At 22.3% G+C, this 19,180-nt stretch overlaps 1 protein-coding gene across 1 annotated transcript in view; it reads right to left on the bottom strand.

Moving 5' to 3' along the window:
* Nucleotides 1–19,180, bottom strand: part of LOC129615828 (uncharacterized) — a 288,743-nt gene that overhangs the window by 22,806 nt on the left and 246,757 nt on the right. Inside the window, exons 10-11 of the mRNA XM_055531211.1 lie at nt 5,536–5,723; nt 939–1,556 (exon numbers count right to left, since the gene is read on the bottom strand). Of these exons, the coding sequence (XP_055387186.1) occupies nt 939–1,556; nt 5,536–5,723 (806 nt within the window). The remainder of the gene's footprint in view (nt 1–938; nt 1,557–5,535; nt 5,724–19,180) is intronic.

Here is a 19,180-nt window from a genome sequence, read left to right as displayed (position 1 = left end):
TGTTAGTATGTAAAAAAAAAATTATATTATTCTGCAGTTCATAAAATTTTCATCCAACATGATGTAACCATAATAATATATTTCAAAATATATATATATAATGTGTGTGTGTATATAGTATACAATATTATAGCAAATGCAGTGCATACAATATTTTTAATCCACAAGCAATTTTAGTTATCTACCTAACTATAGAGCAAAATACACTATAAAATTCTATTTTATAGAATAAATTTTCTCTGTCAATATTATGTAGATTATTTATATAATATTTATATGTATATATACCCAATTATATGTAAATATATATACATATATATTTTATATACTTTCACTAATTAATCTACAAAAATGTGTTAAAATAATTTTCACTTTATCTTTATTTTGAAAATTTACTTATAAAAAATCGATAAATTATAAATAAATTTCTTATATACGTATATACGTACATACATATATGAACCAATTTATTTGTAAAATTTACAACATAACATATTATACACACGTATGTACAATGTAAATTCAAGTATTATGGGTGCATGTGCGCATAAATATGAATTGTATAAAATTTATAGATAATTTGTTACAGTAACATCCTTACACTCTAGTTTAATTGGAGGAGATTATAAAATTTAATAACACTATGTACATAAATTTTGTGTACATGATAAATTTATAGTTATATAATATAGCGTTATATGATGCATACAAAATGTAAGGATATTGTAATAAAAAAAATTTTCCCAATAATCCTTGTTCATAAGCTCATAACTATCTATTTAATTTCTTGCTTTTTTGGCAAATAAAATATTTTTCGAATAATTATACACAACATATATGTATATAAAAAATAATTCTAAAGTATGTAAGTGTGTTAATTTGGTAAATAATATGAGAATAATAATTATTTCATAAATAGATATAATAATTTTACTTACTAAATCTCTTCCAGAACTAACATAACTTTCTAATGGACTGCATGGTCTTAAATTATGTCCAGTTAATGTTGTTATTGCTGTATGATCACATAATTTTGGTGTTTCATAATCATAAATTTCAAGCATTAAACGACGTTTATTTTTACCACTTATATTACCACTTGATAAACCAATTTTACTTTCACTACTCTCTTTTGAGCTTTTATCAAATTTTCCAGTTGCAATAAAATTAAAGCTTTCTTTAACACCAGCAATACCATTACCAATAAATTTTTGTTGTAAATATCCACCATATTTATTTTCTTGATTAAATATACTTGGTTGTGTTGGTCCATATATATATGTATCAACTGGATTCCATGCATTATCAATATTAACACGTATATTTTTACCATATTTTGGATTTAATGGACTATAATAATATGGACCAAAATGTGTATTATTAAATATATGCTGTTGCTGTTGTTGCTGCTGTTGTTGATTATATAATGAACCACGTCCAGTTGATGAACCACTATTACCGGCAGGTGATAAAGTTGTTGTTGTTATTTTCATTGGAACATATGTACCATGACTATCCCACATACGTAATCTTGTGATCCATGGTGGTAAATCAGCCTTTATATATTATAGTTGCATGTATAGAAGATATGAAAAGAGAAAGATGTTTTGATAATAAAGATAAATAAATTAAAAGTTCTATCTTTTTTAATTTCTAATTTTGTTTAAATTTTTCATTTTGATTTTTTGATTTTAAAAGCAAAAATGTTAAAGTCAAAAATTGTCAAATAATTATTGTATACATACATAGGCATACTTGATTCAATAGAAAATAAAATAAATATATGGTAACCATATTAACAAATGAATTGGAAAACGTAATTCATTCATTAAGTACTCACAGATCCTATATATTTAGAAATATAAAACTGTTGAGGATGTTCAGAAAATACGACAATAATAAGTAAAATTTATGTGTACACTAGTTAAGTAGTTGGAAAATATGCACAATTTTTTTTTAATGATTAGGCAATGAAATAAAATCGAAAACTGATATATGATTAGAGTTTATATATTCTGTTTTTCCTCATACATATGATACAATTGTTGCAAAATCCATTTAATTTCCTCAAATATAAGTGTACATTTAATGAGTGAATACATGTATGTATACTAAAATTTTAAATGAATTATTATTGATTTTGAATTTATTGCTTATAGTTGCTAAAAAATTTATCAAATATACGAAATTTTGCTTATAAATTCAGTATGCAAATGCATAATAAAATAAAATTGGTATAGGAAAAAATTATGAAGAAAGTTAAACAATATTTCCATTTTTTTTTTTTTTTGCCCTGCTTTGAATAATACTGCACTCAATCGTTATAAAATATTATGTGAAATCCTTACTCGTATTAACACTTTTAATTGAAATTGCATTTTATGCAAGATATTTTAATATTTTATAATACACTGAACTAGATACTATAAATCCAATTTGTATTTTCATCGTATTATACGAAAATATTATATTCTTGCAGACTCATAGCTATATTATAATAAGGGCAGATTTAAGTGAATTTGCGTTTACAATATTAGTGTTTGCTTTTAGAATTATTTTTGCAATATAAAAATTCTTTATACTCGTATAAGAATTTTATTATGGTAAAATTTTCAAATTTCTTGTATAGACTATTCATATAAATAATCACGCATAAAATTAAAAATTTATATAATTTTTTTCGGTGTCTTCCATAAATAGCGTGCACCTACATATAAGTTATTTTCAATAATGTGCCAGTCATTTATTATTCTTTTAAAACGCAAAATAATTAGAAAATTCAAAATGGTTTTTGTATGAGATGGTTGAAATAACTTTATCACTATAATAGTGGTTTATTATTATAGCCTTAATACAATATAAAAATGTTATGAAAAGGGTCTAACACAGATTTTTAAGTTTTATTCACGGATTTTGAAATTGGAAATAAATTTTAATATAGAATAATGCGTTCAGGGTGATTTTGATTGATTTTAGCTTAATTATATAATATTATTGAATTTTTGATAGTTCATTTATTTTATTGAATTTATAAGTATATAACGTACAAGAATATTATAAGGTAAATTTGTGATATTGGTAAAGTGCGGTTGATTAATTGTTGTTTAATTGATTTGTTTAAAAATGTTTTATTCCTAATAAATTATAAATTGTCTATATATTTAAATTTTCTTTCCTTTTTCATCGTCATATTGATTTTTTTAAAATCATGCATGAAATAGGTTTTACATAAGCATGTTTGTTAAAATTCTTGTAATTAAGTATTAAAAATCTGAGGCCATCATCTATTGTCCGTTCGTGCATTTGTTTATCTTATTTGCACAGTTGCACCCTTTAAGACGGAAAGCTGAAACCCGTTTCTATAGAAAAAAGCTTTTATTAATCTCACTTCCCTAAAAATTATGATCGCTTTAAATTCTGAAAAACTCGAGTTTTTGGCAGTTTATTTTTTATGACATTTTATTTAGGGTTATTTACGCAAAAGAAAAATATAATAACAAATTGCTTCTAGTTACTTTCAAAAGATTCCATAGTCAAACATTACAATGACAAAATTGTCGCTCAAATTAAACCCCATCTTAATCCGAATTTTTTAAAATTTTTGATATCGTTTTCTTCTTAGATGATAAATTATAGGATTTTGAAATTTTAGCAGCTTCCAGATATTAATAAATTATTTATTTCACTAGAAAAAAAAATTTTCCCGCGAAACTGCTCAGATTAATATGTAATTATTGAATTTAACCATTTTGTTAATGCTTTTTCAAAATTTTTGCCCCGAAAGATATGCAATATTTTTGTTTTCACAATATAATTCTATTACATTAACGAATAAATTTAAGTAAATGATTGTTTTTATTAAAAAAGTAAGTACATTAATTTGTCATTAACTTTCGTTGAAAAGATGCTAGCTAACGAGCCATTGCTTTGATCTAATATTCTTTAGTATACTGGGTAATTTTCAATATATAGCTATATATTTCTGTTCCACATAATTATATTTTAAAGGATTTAAATAACAAATTATTATTGAAAAAATGTTATATTATGTGTAAAGGACACTAAGAAATTTTAGAACGAGTAAAGCTCATCAAAAACAAAAATTAAACAACGAATATTTTTTTTTTTTTTTTTTTGTCCTTTGTTCACTCCTAGAAGGAGCATAGGGCTAGTGCATGATTTCTCATGCACTAGTTTCATAGCGTCATAGGGTTTAACTAGGTAGGTGACTAGCCTGCCGTAGTTTTTTATTTATATATTAATTATTCGAGGTTATTAATATTTACTATTTATTTTTCTTAGTTTTTTTTTAATATCGAATATTAGGAATATTTGAAAATTACTTGTATAATATTTTTATTAGTATTGTATATTAAGTTATAATAATATTGAATATAATTTTTTTTTTTATAGTGACCTGACCGGGGTTTGAACCCGAGACCCTTCGGTTAAAGGACCGGTGCCATAACCACTGCACCAATGGTCAGATAAACAACGAATATAAGGCTCATTAAATATGCGTATATATTTTATGGACTGCCATGAAAATAATAGTATGAGCACAAACTTCATATGTGACAAATTGATAATCATTGAAGCATCAATATTAAGTCACATACACCACTTGACATTTTAGAAGATCATTCGAAAAATAAATTGTAGAAAAACTCATAGATAGATTTTATGCCTTTTATATGTTCTAAAATATATAAAATACTTAAAATATTTGTATATAATTTATAATATTATAATTTTATATGGGTTTGTATTATATACATCCAAAATATATTTTGATAATAACACAAGTAGGAAGGAGAATATTATTTAGAAAATCTTAAAATAAAAAAAAATGAGTGTTTATTAAGTGAAAGAGTTAAGAGTTTCCCTATATTATTATGAATATGTGCCTGCGTGTATAATATTCTATGCTATTATATGGATTATTACTTATGGCATTCATTATATATAATATAATATAATACAAATAATAAAACATAGAAAAATTTAATTTTTTTCTTCTTTATTAACAATATGAGAACGCCATTTAAATCTATTAAAAAATCCTTATATCCTGTACATATATAATAAAATTTTTTATAATAATATGCACCCATTTGTACATAATATACATGTACACACATATTTCTTTAATATAAATCCGTAAGGACATACGAACATACATAATCTATACATATATAAACATTATCTTTTCAAAATATTTTATTTTATGTATCAATTAAAGTTGAACAAGGATTTTTTCACATCATTACAGAAAATGACAATTTAATGCAATATTTTATTTTATATATAACTATAATAATGCCATATGTGTGTGATTCTTCAAGAAATACTTATAATATATTGTTATAAAAGCAACAAGAAAAAAGTTATAAAATGAATTATGGGTAAAATGTAAGTATAACAATAATAAAAATAAAAATATAAATGATAAATAAAATATTTCATAAAATTGAAAATAAATAGAAGAAAAATTAAAAAAAGTAGAAAAAAAAAAACCATAAAATCTATTCTTACCCGTCCCAATGTATTATTATCGTGTATAGCTTGCTGAAGTATTTGTAAACTATAGCTTGTAAATGATAACCAAATCAAATCACCAGGATATCCATGAAAATAATATGTACATGATGTATTTGGTGGCAGTGTATGTCTAGGACTAACGATACGACCCATTCTACCACGTCTTGAAAATAAGACATCATCTGAAATAGAAGAAAAGGAAAATTTATATAACATAAGTATATAAGAGATGTTATAATATTTTTATTTATGTGAGTATGTATAAGTACCTATTATATATTTTATCATAAGTGAAGAAGTGATTTTTTTTTTGCCTTACTTTTTTATATTATTTACTCTATTGCTATTGATCTAATCATAAATGCGGATCTCCAACCAATAAAACAATTCCAAATTAACTATAATGGAACGTAGTTTTACCAGGCAGCCATAGTGTAATAGATCAATAATCGAGCATTCATGTCATGATATTTGCATATATTCGACATATGATATAGGATGTCAATACTAGAGTAATTAGTAATTAAATTTGAGAATATTTTTTGATTTTGTGAGAGCATCACAATTCAAGATTTTGGCTATTCCCACAGGAATTTTTCAAAATTTTTGGAAATACTTGCAATTTTTGATGAAAGTTTTACTTTTGGAACCTATTATTTCCAATAGGTTATTCTATTTATTAGTTTGCTATGGAAACTGAAATTGAGATGTACAAGTAAAAAGACAGATAGACAGACAGATCGTAATAATTATTTCGCTTATCTCAAACAAGGAAAATTACATTTCCGTTTGAATATTGACATATTTAGATGTTTACCATTACATTAGAAATGCAGCAAATAAAAAAATACCTTTAGATTTAAATAACCTTAGCTTAGAAAATAATGAATATTTTAAATATGACAAATATATTCCAAATTTAAACAAACTTATTAATTATAATAAAACATATTTTTGGAGAAATTAGAGTAAGTTAGGTATAAGATAATTTTATTCTAGTATATGTAAGTTTAGGGTAAGTTTATTTTAGTTATTAAACATTATATTATAAAAGTTGCTTTTTTATAAAAACTTTTTAGCAACACTAAATAAATAATATCTGAATTCAATGAATTCTAACATTTTGTACATAAAATTTGTAAATTAAATATATTAACAAAAAATGAATTATTAGCTTTTAAAAACATATTTTTATAAATGGGAGAGCCTCTTGGGCCATTGCACATTTAAATTAATAATTATAAAAAAAAATATTCTTTAGTTTTGTTTTGAATTGTACTATTATAAAAAAAAGAAAAAATAAATAAAACATTAAAAAAAAAAAAAAAAAAAAAAGATGTTCGATACGAAAACAATACCTCACTCATTTCATGCAATACAATTCTATTGTTTTTTTATTTTTAATTTTTTATTTAATTTTAAAATTTTATTTTTTCTATCTGTATATAGTACAGATACAATTTAAATGTAAAAAATATTTATTTTATTTTATTTTTAATGAGACATAAGCAGATTTCAATATAATTTTTAAGTATAAATGCTGAAAAGGATCAAATCAACATAAGGATTTTATTCATTTTTTAAAAGAACGCTTTCTAGCATTTTATCACTATAATTTTAGGTAAAAGTATACAGATATCTTCGTGTATATACACATCTACATATCTACATAATTTCATATACAAATATATTTTACTTTTATTTGTTGCAATAATTGGATCTCTTTTTTCATATTTTTAATATCAATATGTATGTATATATAATGTTGATCATATTAAGGATATAAGAAAAAATATAAAAATATAAAAACTAATTTTATACAATGTTGAACAGGATTGAGCTATAGAGAGGGATAAGATGTTAAAAGAGAGAAGAAGAAAAAATTTTCAAAGAAGAAAAATTTTAAAATAATTTAGAAAGTGTAGAGCTATTTTAATTTTTAATTTCTCAAGGATTTCAATCAGAATAAATGAATTGAAAAGTATTAATAGTTTTTTTTTTCATTCATTTTATAATTCCATTTTAGTATGGATTGAAAGTATAAAAAAATATTAATTAATAATTTCTTAGTATGACCTTATATTTTATATGAAAAATTTACGTAGAATTCATATTAAACTTTATTAATTTTTGAGTTTGAGTTTTATTTTCATATTTTAATTCAGTGGAATATTTGTAAACTAAGGTGAAGACACGACAAACTGATTGAGCAAGTAATGTGCTTTAAATATCTTGGTGTCAATATTTCATCATATAGAGATTTGTAATCTGAAATCAAAGCTGATGCAGACAAGGCATCATTATGTTCCAAATGATGTAGTCTGTATGATTACGCTACATCATTTGGAAAAATAAGTACTTGAATACAGCTTCTAAAGTTAGAATATATAAATCATTAATTAGCCCGATTCCAACTTATGCTTTAGAATGTAGAAGCAGATACCTCAATAACCAAGCGGCTATTTCGAATCACAGAAATGAAAACCATACGGCAAATAACTAGTAAAACTCCCAGAATCTGAATCAGAAGGGCGCCTGTCATTAGGCGAGACAGAAAAAACCTGGTTGAACCGAACATATAGGAAAAATGAATGAAAATGGATGGTTTGTCAAAATCGTGTGTAACAACATACCGAACAGGATGTAGTCCTACAAAAAAAAAAAAAAGAAGAAGCTGAAAATTTTCAGTAAAGAATTTTTTACTATGGCGATTACAAAGTTCTGAAAAGAATTTCAAATATTTTTTGAAGAGAATTTTAATTAATATAGGAGATTTTTAAAGGAATCTTTATATTATGCTGTTATTTGTGTTCAATGTTCATTTTTAACTGACATATTACCCTAGAGGGAGCTTATCGAATTTCCAAAGAATTTTACTTGAATATCTACATTTGAATAATGAATAAAATAGAATTTTTGTAATTTAGAATTTTATAATAAAATGTTGTGGAAAATGATTTCTAAATTCTAAATACTCTACGTGAGTGTATACAATAATTAATGAATTAATTAAACTTTTAAAATTTTATAAATCAAAAGCATAGATTATCAAATAGGGCAAAATTCTGCGGAACAGATATTATGTAAATTTTATATAGCAATTGCATTTGTTTAATAAGTTTCTATGATTTCTTTTAAAAATTATGCAATATTCCATCAATCAAGAATTATTTTGTAATTTTGCATAATTTTTGTAACAATAAAATTCTTAGAAAAATTATTAAATTATTTCAATTTAAACCTGACAAATTAAATTTAATCAAATATTAAAATAAAAAACGACTGAAAGGTTCTTTTTCCATAGTTTTCCTTCATTAATAAATTTAGCTATAAATTTATTGTAGATATTAATTAAATTACTAAAATAAATATTAATGTTTCAATTGCACAGATTTCATTATGTTTTTTCTTTAGAAAAACATCAAATTAATTGTAAAAATATAATTCAAAATCAAAAACTGAAAATATAATATAAATCAAAAACTGAAATAATATTAAAGATTTTAATTATGTAGATGCCATTATTATTCCACAATTATGAGAGAAATTTTCAATTTAAAATAGAAATTTGATTTAGAAAATAGAATTTGCAATTAAGTGAAATTGTTTAAACGCGTAAAAATTAAAATTTTTATTTAAAATCACATTTTAATAATTTTTTGAAATTTTTTATATTTAGCTTTTGACTGTGATATTTGGCAAGCTACCGAGCCAGCTATTAGAAAATATTTCTAATTTTAAATAATTTAGTAAAAATTGCATACTTTTAGGTGCAATTTTATATATTATTTGCAAATTTCTTGAATTTTATATGTATTTTCGGTAACAAAGTAAATAGTTATATGATTTCGGTAACAAAGTAAATAGTTATATGATTGCTCTTATTTAATTTTCGTTGTTTTATCCAATTCCATTTGAAATTTTTTGAAAAAAAAAGAAAACAAAAATTTTTGAGGGCAATTCGAATCAAAAATTTATAAGTTATTTAATAAAATGAATGTGTGTGTTATGTAATTTTGGTTTTAAAAACCACTATGTTTTTCTTCTTCGATAAAACAATAAAAAAAATAAATTAAAGTTAAATGAAAGGAAAAAAAGATTTAAAATAATGTGGGTTAAATAAAGCATTTTTTATACTGGTTTATTTAACCTACATTATCTTAAGTGCACACAAAAAATTCTTTATCTTAAAAAAAAAAATTTTCTTTTGCTTCATTTTCGTGAAAAAAAAAATTAAAAATGTGAAACAGGACAACAAATAAGCAGCTAAAATTTTACACCATCATAAAGAAAATTTTTTCCAAAAAATTTTAATTTTACTTTCATGTTTTTCTTAGTTTTCCAGGAATAATATGAAAATTTCAAAAATTCTCCATATATGGGATAATAAAAGTAATTTTTCGCACGTGTAAAACTTTTTAGTTTGTTGCATCAAATTCAAAGATTTTAGAATAAGACACAATACGCCGTTCAAAATAATTCAAAAATAAAATTGATTTTGAATAATTTTGTGTCACTTTCTCATTTTTCAAAATATTTTCATTTTGTTCTGATTCGCCCAATAGAAGTTTAAGAATTAGTACTGGTCTCAGTAAAAAAATAAGAAATATAGTAGCATTAAATTTCTCATTAGTTGAAGTTTTTGTTGCAATAAAATAAAAAATACTTGTATATATGCTGGGTGCTAACTGCTAATACTGAAGTACAAATAAAACAATAGGTCAACTGAATATTTGTGACGCCATCATCAAGAGTAAATGATGAATAAAATTTAATGAAATTACTACACAGATGCGCTCTGTCAATTAACTAAAATATTGTTCGAAGACATTTAATTTAAATTAACAGAAATTTTGTAACTAATTTTTGTGAAATCTTAGATTCTAATAAGTGAGGGAGACGGGATTATAGATCAGTTTTTTAGTGGAAAATGCAAATTAAGCTATCATTCGCAAAAGTCATTCGCGGAACGTTTGTACGGAGACTTAACCACGTCAAAAATTGTGAGTATTTACCAGTGGTGCATTAGTTAGAAGGCGATAAATGCCCATTCTATAGAATTTAAAATGAGTTGTCTACATTAAATGCAATATTTGAAAGTTTTAACATAAAATTTATTACAAAAATTTTATGATTCCCAAAAAATTTAAGAAAATTTAGTTGAATCAAATAAATTAAATATTGTTTTTTTTTGTAGAAAATAAAAATAATGAAAAAAATTATTGTTTTATAAAAGTTTTCTTTTTGTTTTTGAAAATTCGAAAATTTGAAATATTGATCCATTACAATGTTTTACTGGGTCAATAATAAAAATTCCAATCAAAATTAATTATGTGAAATAAAAAAAAAATAAAATTGAATTTTCATAAAGTTCTTTGTTGAAATTATCGCTGTAATATTAACGAAAATCATGGATTTTAACCCTTAAATCTCAAATTATTATACAATAATTATTATTTTCATCTCGATTTCATGTAGCAGTTTATAACTATATAACAGATTATAAATAACCATGGACATAGAGCTCGTATATTATAAAAAATATGAAAAATAAAATTGTACTCGTATACAAAATTTTCAATAGTAAAATGATGAATATTTCACATAAAATAAATTTATATAGATTTTTATATTTTAATCTTTATTTCCAATACACAAACATATACACATCATGTAAAAATTTTAAATACCACTAGATCATTTATCACTTTAATTTATTTTTAATTTCCGAATAGTAGTACTCTCTGTTCAGTAATTAATTTTTACCAGAAAAACAAGGAAGAACAAATAATAATAAAATTGTAATTGTACAATAAAAAGGGGATTTTTTTGAATTAAAAAAAAATTTTTTTTTAATTACTATCAGAATTGGAATTAAAAAAATTTATTAAAAATAAAATCCAAAAAACAAAAAAAAAATAAATCATAGTAGAACAAGTGTTGTCTGTTAACAAAGACAAGGATTTTTTTTAATGAAATTATTTGTAATGAATAATGTTTTTTTTGTTTTTATTAATTTCGACGATATTTCTGATTGAAAAACTCAACCGGATTTTACAAATTACTTATTAATAAAAATTGATAAAAAAAAATAAAAGGAAATTTTTAATTTTTATTTCTTTTCGTTCTTGTTTAACCCTAATTTGTAATTATGTTTTAATGATAATTTATTTTATAAAGTAAAAGTTTGCATTGTTTTGATATTAAACAAATTCGGTACAAATCAATGGTTTATAAAGTAGCAATTTTCCTTTGAAATAATGAATGTTTACAAAATTATTTACTAGATACGTAATTTTAATTGTTTTTTTTTTTATAAAAATACCAATTTATCACACAAAATCTTTAAAAAACAATTCTTGATGGAATTGCAATTACTGTCAGCTTTCTGCTTTTATAGAAATTTAAAAAAGATTGCAGTTTCAAATATAGTTTTCGAATAATCGCCGATAATTCAAATTTTAAAATTTTCTTTGATTGCATTGCAGGTGAGAAAAAACTTTTGCTTAATAAAATAAATTATTTATTAGTGTCTAAAAGCTTAAAATTTAAAATTTTTTTAACTTAATGCCCACAACGAAAACAATATACAAAATTTTGAAAAAAAATGGATGTTCAATAACGGTTAATTTTAACCGTCTGATAACTTCGTCATTGTAACATTTCACTAAACAGTTTCAAGCTATACGCAACAAGTGGCATTTTTACAACCTTTAGCAATTTGTTTTTTATAGCACTCGATTTGTGGAATTCAAAAAATGTTAATGGATTCGATAAAATAAATAGTTAAAAAATGGCATTTTAAGATTTTTGATTGGCTATAATTTTTAAAGGGGGGAGAAAAAGATAATGAACTTTTATTAAAGATTATTTGCATATAAAATTTCATTGAAAGTAATAAGCATTTGAAGGTCCAATTTCTTTTTTTTTTTTTGAAAATGGTTAAAGATAAAAAAAATTATTTTTAATTTAAATTGAAAAATTTTTTTTAAAATAATTCAAAAATATTTTTGAGTTAAATTAAAAATTACTGTAGGTAGGGGTTTCCCCGATAAAATTAATATTTTATTTGATATTTTCATATAAAATGTGAAGTAGTGTCTCCCATTTTAATAATAAATCGTTCGCCAAGGGAATCATTATGGATTTGAATTTTCAATAATGTAAAAAACTATTTTCACCCTTCAGGGCAAGTGAAACAATTTTAACTGCAAAAAGTATTATACAAAATTAATAATATTTATTTTAAATTTAATGAATAAATTATGAATGCATAACTTTACCACAATATTAAAGCTTATCAGTCAAAAATGGTCATTAAAATTAACAATATTGTAAAGGTAAACATAATATTTAAATACATTAGACAATAATAGCTCTTAAAATCAAAAATTTTTTGAATTTCTAAATTTTAGATCGGTTCCCTTTAATATTATATCTACATATCTAGCCTTTTTAGCTCCTATTTTACTAAACTTATACAAGAATTAAGATCTAAACCAATAAAATTTTCAATTAAAAATTATTTTTTTTACAACAGTTTTCACATTATTGTCAGAACTAATTAATTTTTGTTCTCATCTTGAATTTTCAAATGAAATTTCCTATTTTTATTATGTGCAAGAAAAATTGAATTATTTTTAATTTTTTTTTTTTGACTTTTTGTTAGAGCAATATTTTTATGGTATTCTGTAAAATCTTTCAATATTACAAATAAAACCACAGCAAATAGAAAATAAAAACAGAGATGAAAACAGGAAAAATAGAAAAAAATTAAAATATTTTTTATTGAAAAGTTGAACAACATTTTTAATTTTTCATTTTTTTTTTTTTTGAAACTCAAATATTTTCTTTATACGTAAATGAATTTTGTCCAATAAAATGTGGTTTCAGTCTGGACACATGGAGTACGTATGTTATAGTGTGCTTGGTTAATCTATTATGTAGAGAAAAATATTGGATTTATATTTGTATTATATAAATCCAATTTGATCTAAAAGTATTTAAAAAAAATTTTGAACTTATTTGCTAAAGTGCTCAAAGAACTTTCAAAACTTATTAAAATATCTTGACCTTTAAAACAAAAATAATTAAAAAACAGCCTTAAATTTCTTACAAAACTGATGTCACAGCAAAACTGAACTTAGTCTTACTCTTACATTCTGACAAGCATTTCAAATTAATTATGAAATTCTTTTCGAAAACGTTACACATAATCTGTTAGGAAAGTCGATTCTAAGCGAATTGGAAATAATTATTATAGGAAATTTGAGCCTAGTTAGGGAATTTTGATAAGATATTCAATTCGAATTATGAAGAAAAAAGTAATTTTGTTTATTAAAGCTGCTATTAAAAGTTTTTGTTTACACTTGCTAAAAATAGAGATTCGAAATTATCATATAAGGAACAGAATAATATTTGATTTTACAAATTTAAATCATTAACACTAATGTAAATTTTCTATATTACTATCACGCAGTTGAAAATCTTAATTAAATTTCCCTAATATTTTTAACTTTTTTACTTAAATTCTCAAAAATTGCTACTGCTATGTTAAGTTTAGTTTCAACAAAAATTAATAAAAATTTTCTAAAAAGAATATTTTTTCTCTTTTAATATTTTTGAAAATTAAAAGCAAATATTTACGTACACCATATTTTTAAATTTGAGCAAAGCTCTACATGTTATGCATAATGCGATATAAAGCATAGAATCCAGAAAATTTGCCAGAATTTTTTTTTATATATCAACGAGCATTACAACAAAAGTTTTTGATATTCCACAATTTTTATTCTTACAATTTTTGTACAGTATTCTTATTTGTAATTTTTTTAAGGAATTTGCGTGAAATAAATTACGATGATTTGTAAAACCCAGAAAAAGTTCAATTCAATTTCTTGCCAAAAAAAAAAAAAAAATATTCATTAAGAAAAATACATATGTATTTTTCAATTTAGTATACTCTACTCGAGTAAATAATTTTTTTTTTGTAGATATAAGAGAAGATACTTGCATTCATGTACATTATACAAAGATCTATACAGTATAATGTATGTACCTACACATTTGGTATAAGAAACTTTCACCTAATATGTAAAACAATATTTATTCAACAATGCAAATATACCAAAAACGAAATGAAAAGAAAACAAAAAAATATTGACATTAAATCAATAGGAAATAGCTAAGGGGCGTCCTTTTTTTGTATTTTTCTTCTTTTTTGTTTTTTTTTTTTTGAAAAAAGAAATCGAATATCAAAATATTAGTATAAGTTTTCATCAGCCAATGTACCCTGCTGAATATCACATTTTTTTTTTTCTTATATTTCTAATGAAATTTTTAAATTTTTATACTCACACATACATAAAATTTTTTTATTTATTAGAAAAAGGATAATTTTTTTTTTTCCTGGTTTTCAAAATATGGAAATATGAATGAAAATTTTTGAATTTTAATGAATTTTCATTTATGAGTTTAAGTAAAAATAGTATTTAATTATGTTTATTAAAAAATAATTTCAAAAATAATAGGCATACAAGTTTTTATATAAAAGGACTATGATTTTCATTAAAGTCATTATGGAATAGGAGTGATTATTAGAAAAAAAAATAGTTAATGTCATGCTCATTACTGAAATTATGAATAAAGAATATCTGAGGCATATGATTTAATGGTATATGATGGATTTCATATACGATTGCATTTTATAAATATAATATGAGTAAAAATATCATATAAAAATCCTAAAACATTTCATTTCATAGCTACTTGTTTAAACCTAATTCTAGAGAGCAATCATTGAGGTGAATATCCCATTTGTGATAAAGAAATGTGAAATTTTTTTGCTTATTATTTCTAACTTATATAATTTTTTACAAAATGAAGATTAATTTTCACAAAAAATATTTTAGTAATTTTTTGTCAATTTAGAATTAAATGAGAAAATTGCAGTTTACTTAATTTCAATGAGGAAATTGCAGGTAGAATTACAAACGGTCATTTACAGGGAAATGTGTCTTCTGTAGAAAGGAAACAGCAAGTGGAATTACGAGTATAATATGTGCTATTATGATGCGTGGTCAATATTTTTTAAGTGTCATTATGCTTCACTTTATAGAATCATTGCTTAACTTTTGTAATTTCAGAATTTTGTCGCTATCATCACTAATAGATCGGTATAGTGATAGAGAAATGGATATAACAGAACAATCTACTCCGACAATTTGTTTCATATACAAAAGGAATTAATTTGCAAATTTTTAAAATATTGTGTTCAAATTATGATTATATTTTCCGACTAAAATGAACTAAAATGTGTTCAATTGAATTAAATACCAGGGGGTATGACTGTGATAAGATTTATACTTCATATTTTTAGAAAATGTGATTAAATACCTATACAGTTTCTTTATACGTATGCAATATAAATGAACCTTTTATTTTCATAATATATGAGAATTTTAATTTGAAATTCCATATTTTTAATCTTTTATTATGAATATAAATAGATACATAATAAACAATCCTTGTTTTTGTAAATAATATGTAAGTGTAAATACTTTTGATCAAGTCATAATAATATTATTGTATTTATACAGCGGCGGATCAACCATAAAGCATTTGCAATGAGCGCGGGAAATCAGGGGCGCCATTTACAACTATAAAAACATTTTTGAACGATTAAAATTTTTTCCAATTTTTTCAAAGTACGCGTTTAGTTCAAAAAATTGTTTTCCTTCTATTTACAGCAAAATTAATTTAATAACTTTTACTTATACACGAACATTGCAAAATAAAGAGCTGAAGGTTTAATACGAGGCTGTAATGCTAAGAATAATCTTGCATTGAGCATGAAAAAAGTTACAAAAAACTGATTTATTATGTACAAAGTTCAATTAGATTATTTTACGGGTGCATTTTTTAGAAACTACGTAGGGCACCGAAATCGTTAGAACCGGGTCTGTACTTATACATAATATATTACAATTTGTTTAATAAAAAAAAAACAAGATGAAACATACGAAAAAATTAAAAAAAAATCAAAATTAAATAGAATTTATTGAATGTTTTTCATCTAAAAATTTTCATTTAATTTTTGTTATTTAAAATATAATTAAAAATTAAATATTATTTGTGCAATAAATTATTTAAATAATATTATATAATTTAAAATTTAATATTTACATAGTATAGAATAATATTATTGAATTTCATGGAATTTATACAAATTTCATTTTATGTGTACAATTATTATTATTATTATTATAGTTAAATTATTTTAAAAAATTTTCTATTAAATTTCGGAATTCTAATTGAATATGAATATTTTTATACTTGTATATAATAGAAATAACTATAATATTATATATAAGTTTTAAAATTAAAATTGCAATATACAAAAATGTACAAAAATATTTTACATAATATAAAATAATAATATAGATTTAGTAGATAAATTCATCGATAAATTATTATAAATTTTTATGTACACATTAAATATTAAATAAAATTTTATTTAAACACAAGAAATGAATGTGTGTGTCTACATTGAGTATGATTATATATTTTGGTATGATATATTTAGTGCGAATATTATGACATCTATTTCGAATTTTGTTTAATTGTTAAAATAACGTATTGATTTTTATGAAAATTATTTGTTAGATTAATTTCTATTTCAATATTTGATTGGATAATCAACAGACAGAAAATTTAAGCAAAACTAAAGTCAAATTCCATAAGTCCGTTATAGTATGCGAAGAATCAATTTGCTTCTTGGTCAAAACTAAATAATATTCAATTTTCATAACCATGCAGAACATAAATTAGCTATTTGCTAGAAGTCCAATCATATTGGAGGTGTATATAATACATAATTTTGATAGGGGCTGCTTAAAATTCCTGTTTTACATTCTTAGTTTAAGATTAAGATCTATTGTTTAATTTAATTAAAAAATTTTTAATATTTTTTAATACTTGAATACCAGACTCTTGAAAACATAATTTGGTCTTTAAATTTTATAATTACAAAATTTTTTCTCTATAATTACAAATAAGTCCTCTTTTAATAAGCCAAACAAATAATATAAACACTTTCTAGGGTATCTGGAATTCATGTTATAGAGAAAATAATTTTATATATTATGCAAATTAATTGAATTATGAATAACACTTTTCACTAAAAATTATCAAATATCCTCTATTTGAAATTCAAATTTCACAAATTCTTGATATTAATTGAAAAAATTAAAAATGAATAACAAAAAAAAAGGAAATTTTTCAATAAAACAGGCATTAAGTGGAACATCATTCAATCAATTGACCTAAACTTATTATTAGAAATTGACAACATAATAATGAAAAAAATGAAAATTTTGTATGCTATACACAAAAATTCATTAATTTATTTTTTTTTTTTTGTTGAAAAATTTAGTGATCAACTTATTCAAAAATTTCTATTGTATTAGGTATAGCATTATAAAATTATAATTATGTGTATACTATATAACTTGTATACATGTATGAGAGTTCAATACATTATTGGATCCTATACATACGAGGCATTATCGTTATTCATTTTCAGAACTGTATCGAAAAATAAAGCGTAATAAAAAAAAAAAATTTTTTTTTTTTCTATTTAAATTTTTTTATTTGTATAACTTGATTTTAGTAGAGTGGAGTTCATTTTAGTTTTTTCCTGAATAACAGGAAAATATAACAAAAAAAAAAAAAATACAAAAAATCAATTTTCCAATTGAATTTTCAACTTTTTGCACATTTTATTTATTTTTAATTTGTTTTTTTTTTTGCGTTATCAGGGAGGAGATTCTCTCTGAATTTATTATATTGTATGTGAAATTTTCAATTTCGAATTTAAATTGTAATTTTGTAATTTACATGAAATTCAATTTTAACTTTAAGTGCAACCCAATCCATATATACAATATGCAATAATACGGTATATTTTATATGTACTCGTACAAATAATATGTATATACTCTCTCATACAATAATAATAATATTATGCATGTGTGAAAATTAAAATATAATATACATACTAGCTATATAATAAAAAATTATTGGTGTTAATGTAATTTTAAATAAATTACTATTGAAATACATTTACTGACATACAAACACATTTAAATAAAAATGTAGTTTATAGGTTATAGATATGTTCATTTTTGATATTTAAGATGCATTGAAGTTGTGCCTCTTTGTACCCTATATTCATACATATATTATAGACAGTTTATTGGTATAAAACTGTTATTTATAATGAATTTAATATTAACACACATACATACTTGCATACACTTATTCTATTTTGAAATAAGGTAAATGCAAATTAAGTATACGGTATAATACGTTTTTTTTTTTTATTTCCAATATAAAAGGACATGAGAAAATTATATTCTAATTTTCTAGTTCTATTTTTTTTTTTTTTGAAAATTCATATAAATACAGAATGTTATGTACTGTATAACAGAAAAATAGAAAAAACAATTTAAAGTTTTCGTATAGATTTTATGCATATTTTAATAGTATATTTTTATAAAATAAATTTATATTGTGTAGTGTACGTATTTAGCTGGAGATTTTCAGTTTAAAAATAAGAGAGAAGAAAAAAATAAAATAT

The sequence above is a fragment of the Condylostylus longicornis genome, unplaced genomic scaffold, assembly GCF_029603195.1.
Source record: "Condylostylus longicornis isolate FDR11 unplaced genomic scaffold, ASM2960319v2 ptg000148l, whole genome shotgun sequence".
Lineage (NCBI taxonomy): Eukaryota > Metazoa > Arthropoda > Insecta > Diptera > Dolichopodidae > Condylostylus > Condylostylus longicornis.
Note: the sequence above shows the minus strand (reverse complement) of the source record. Positions and strands in the feature narration are given on the sequence as shown.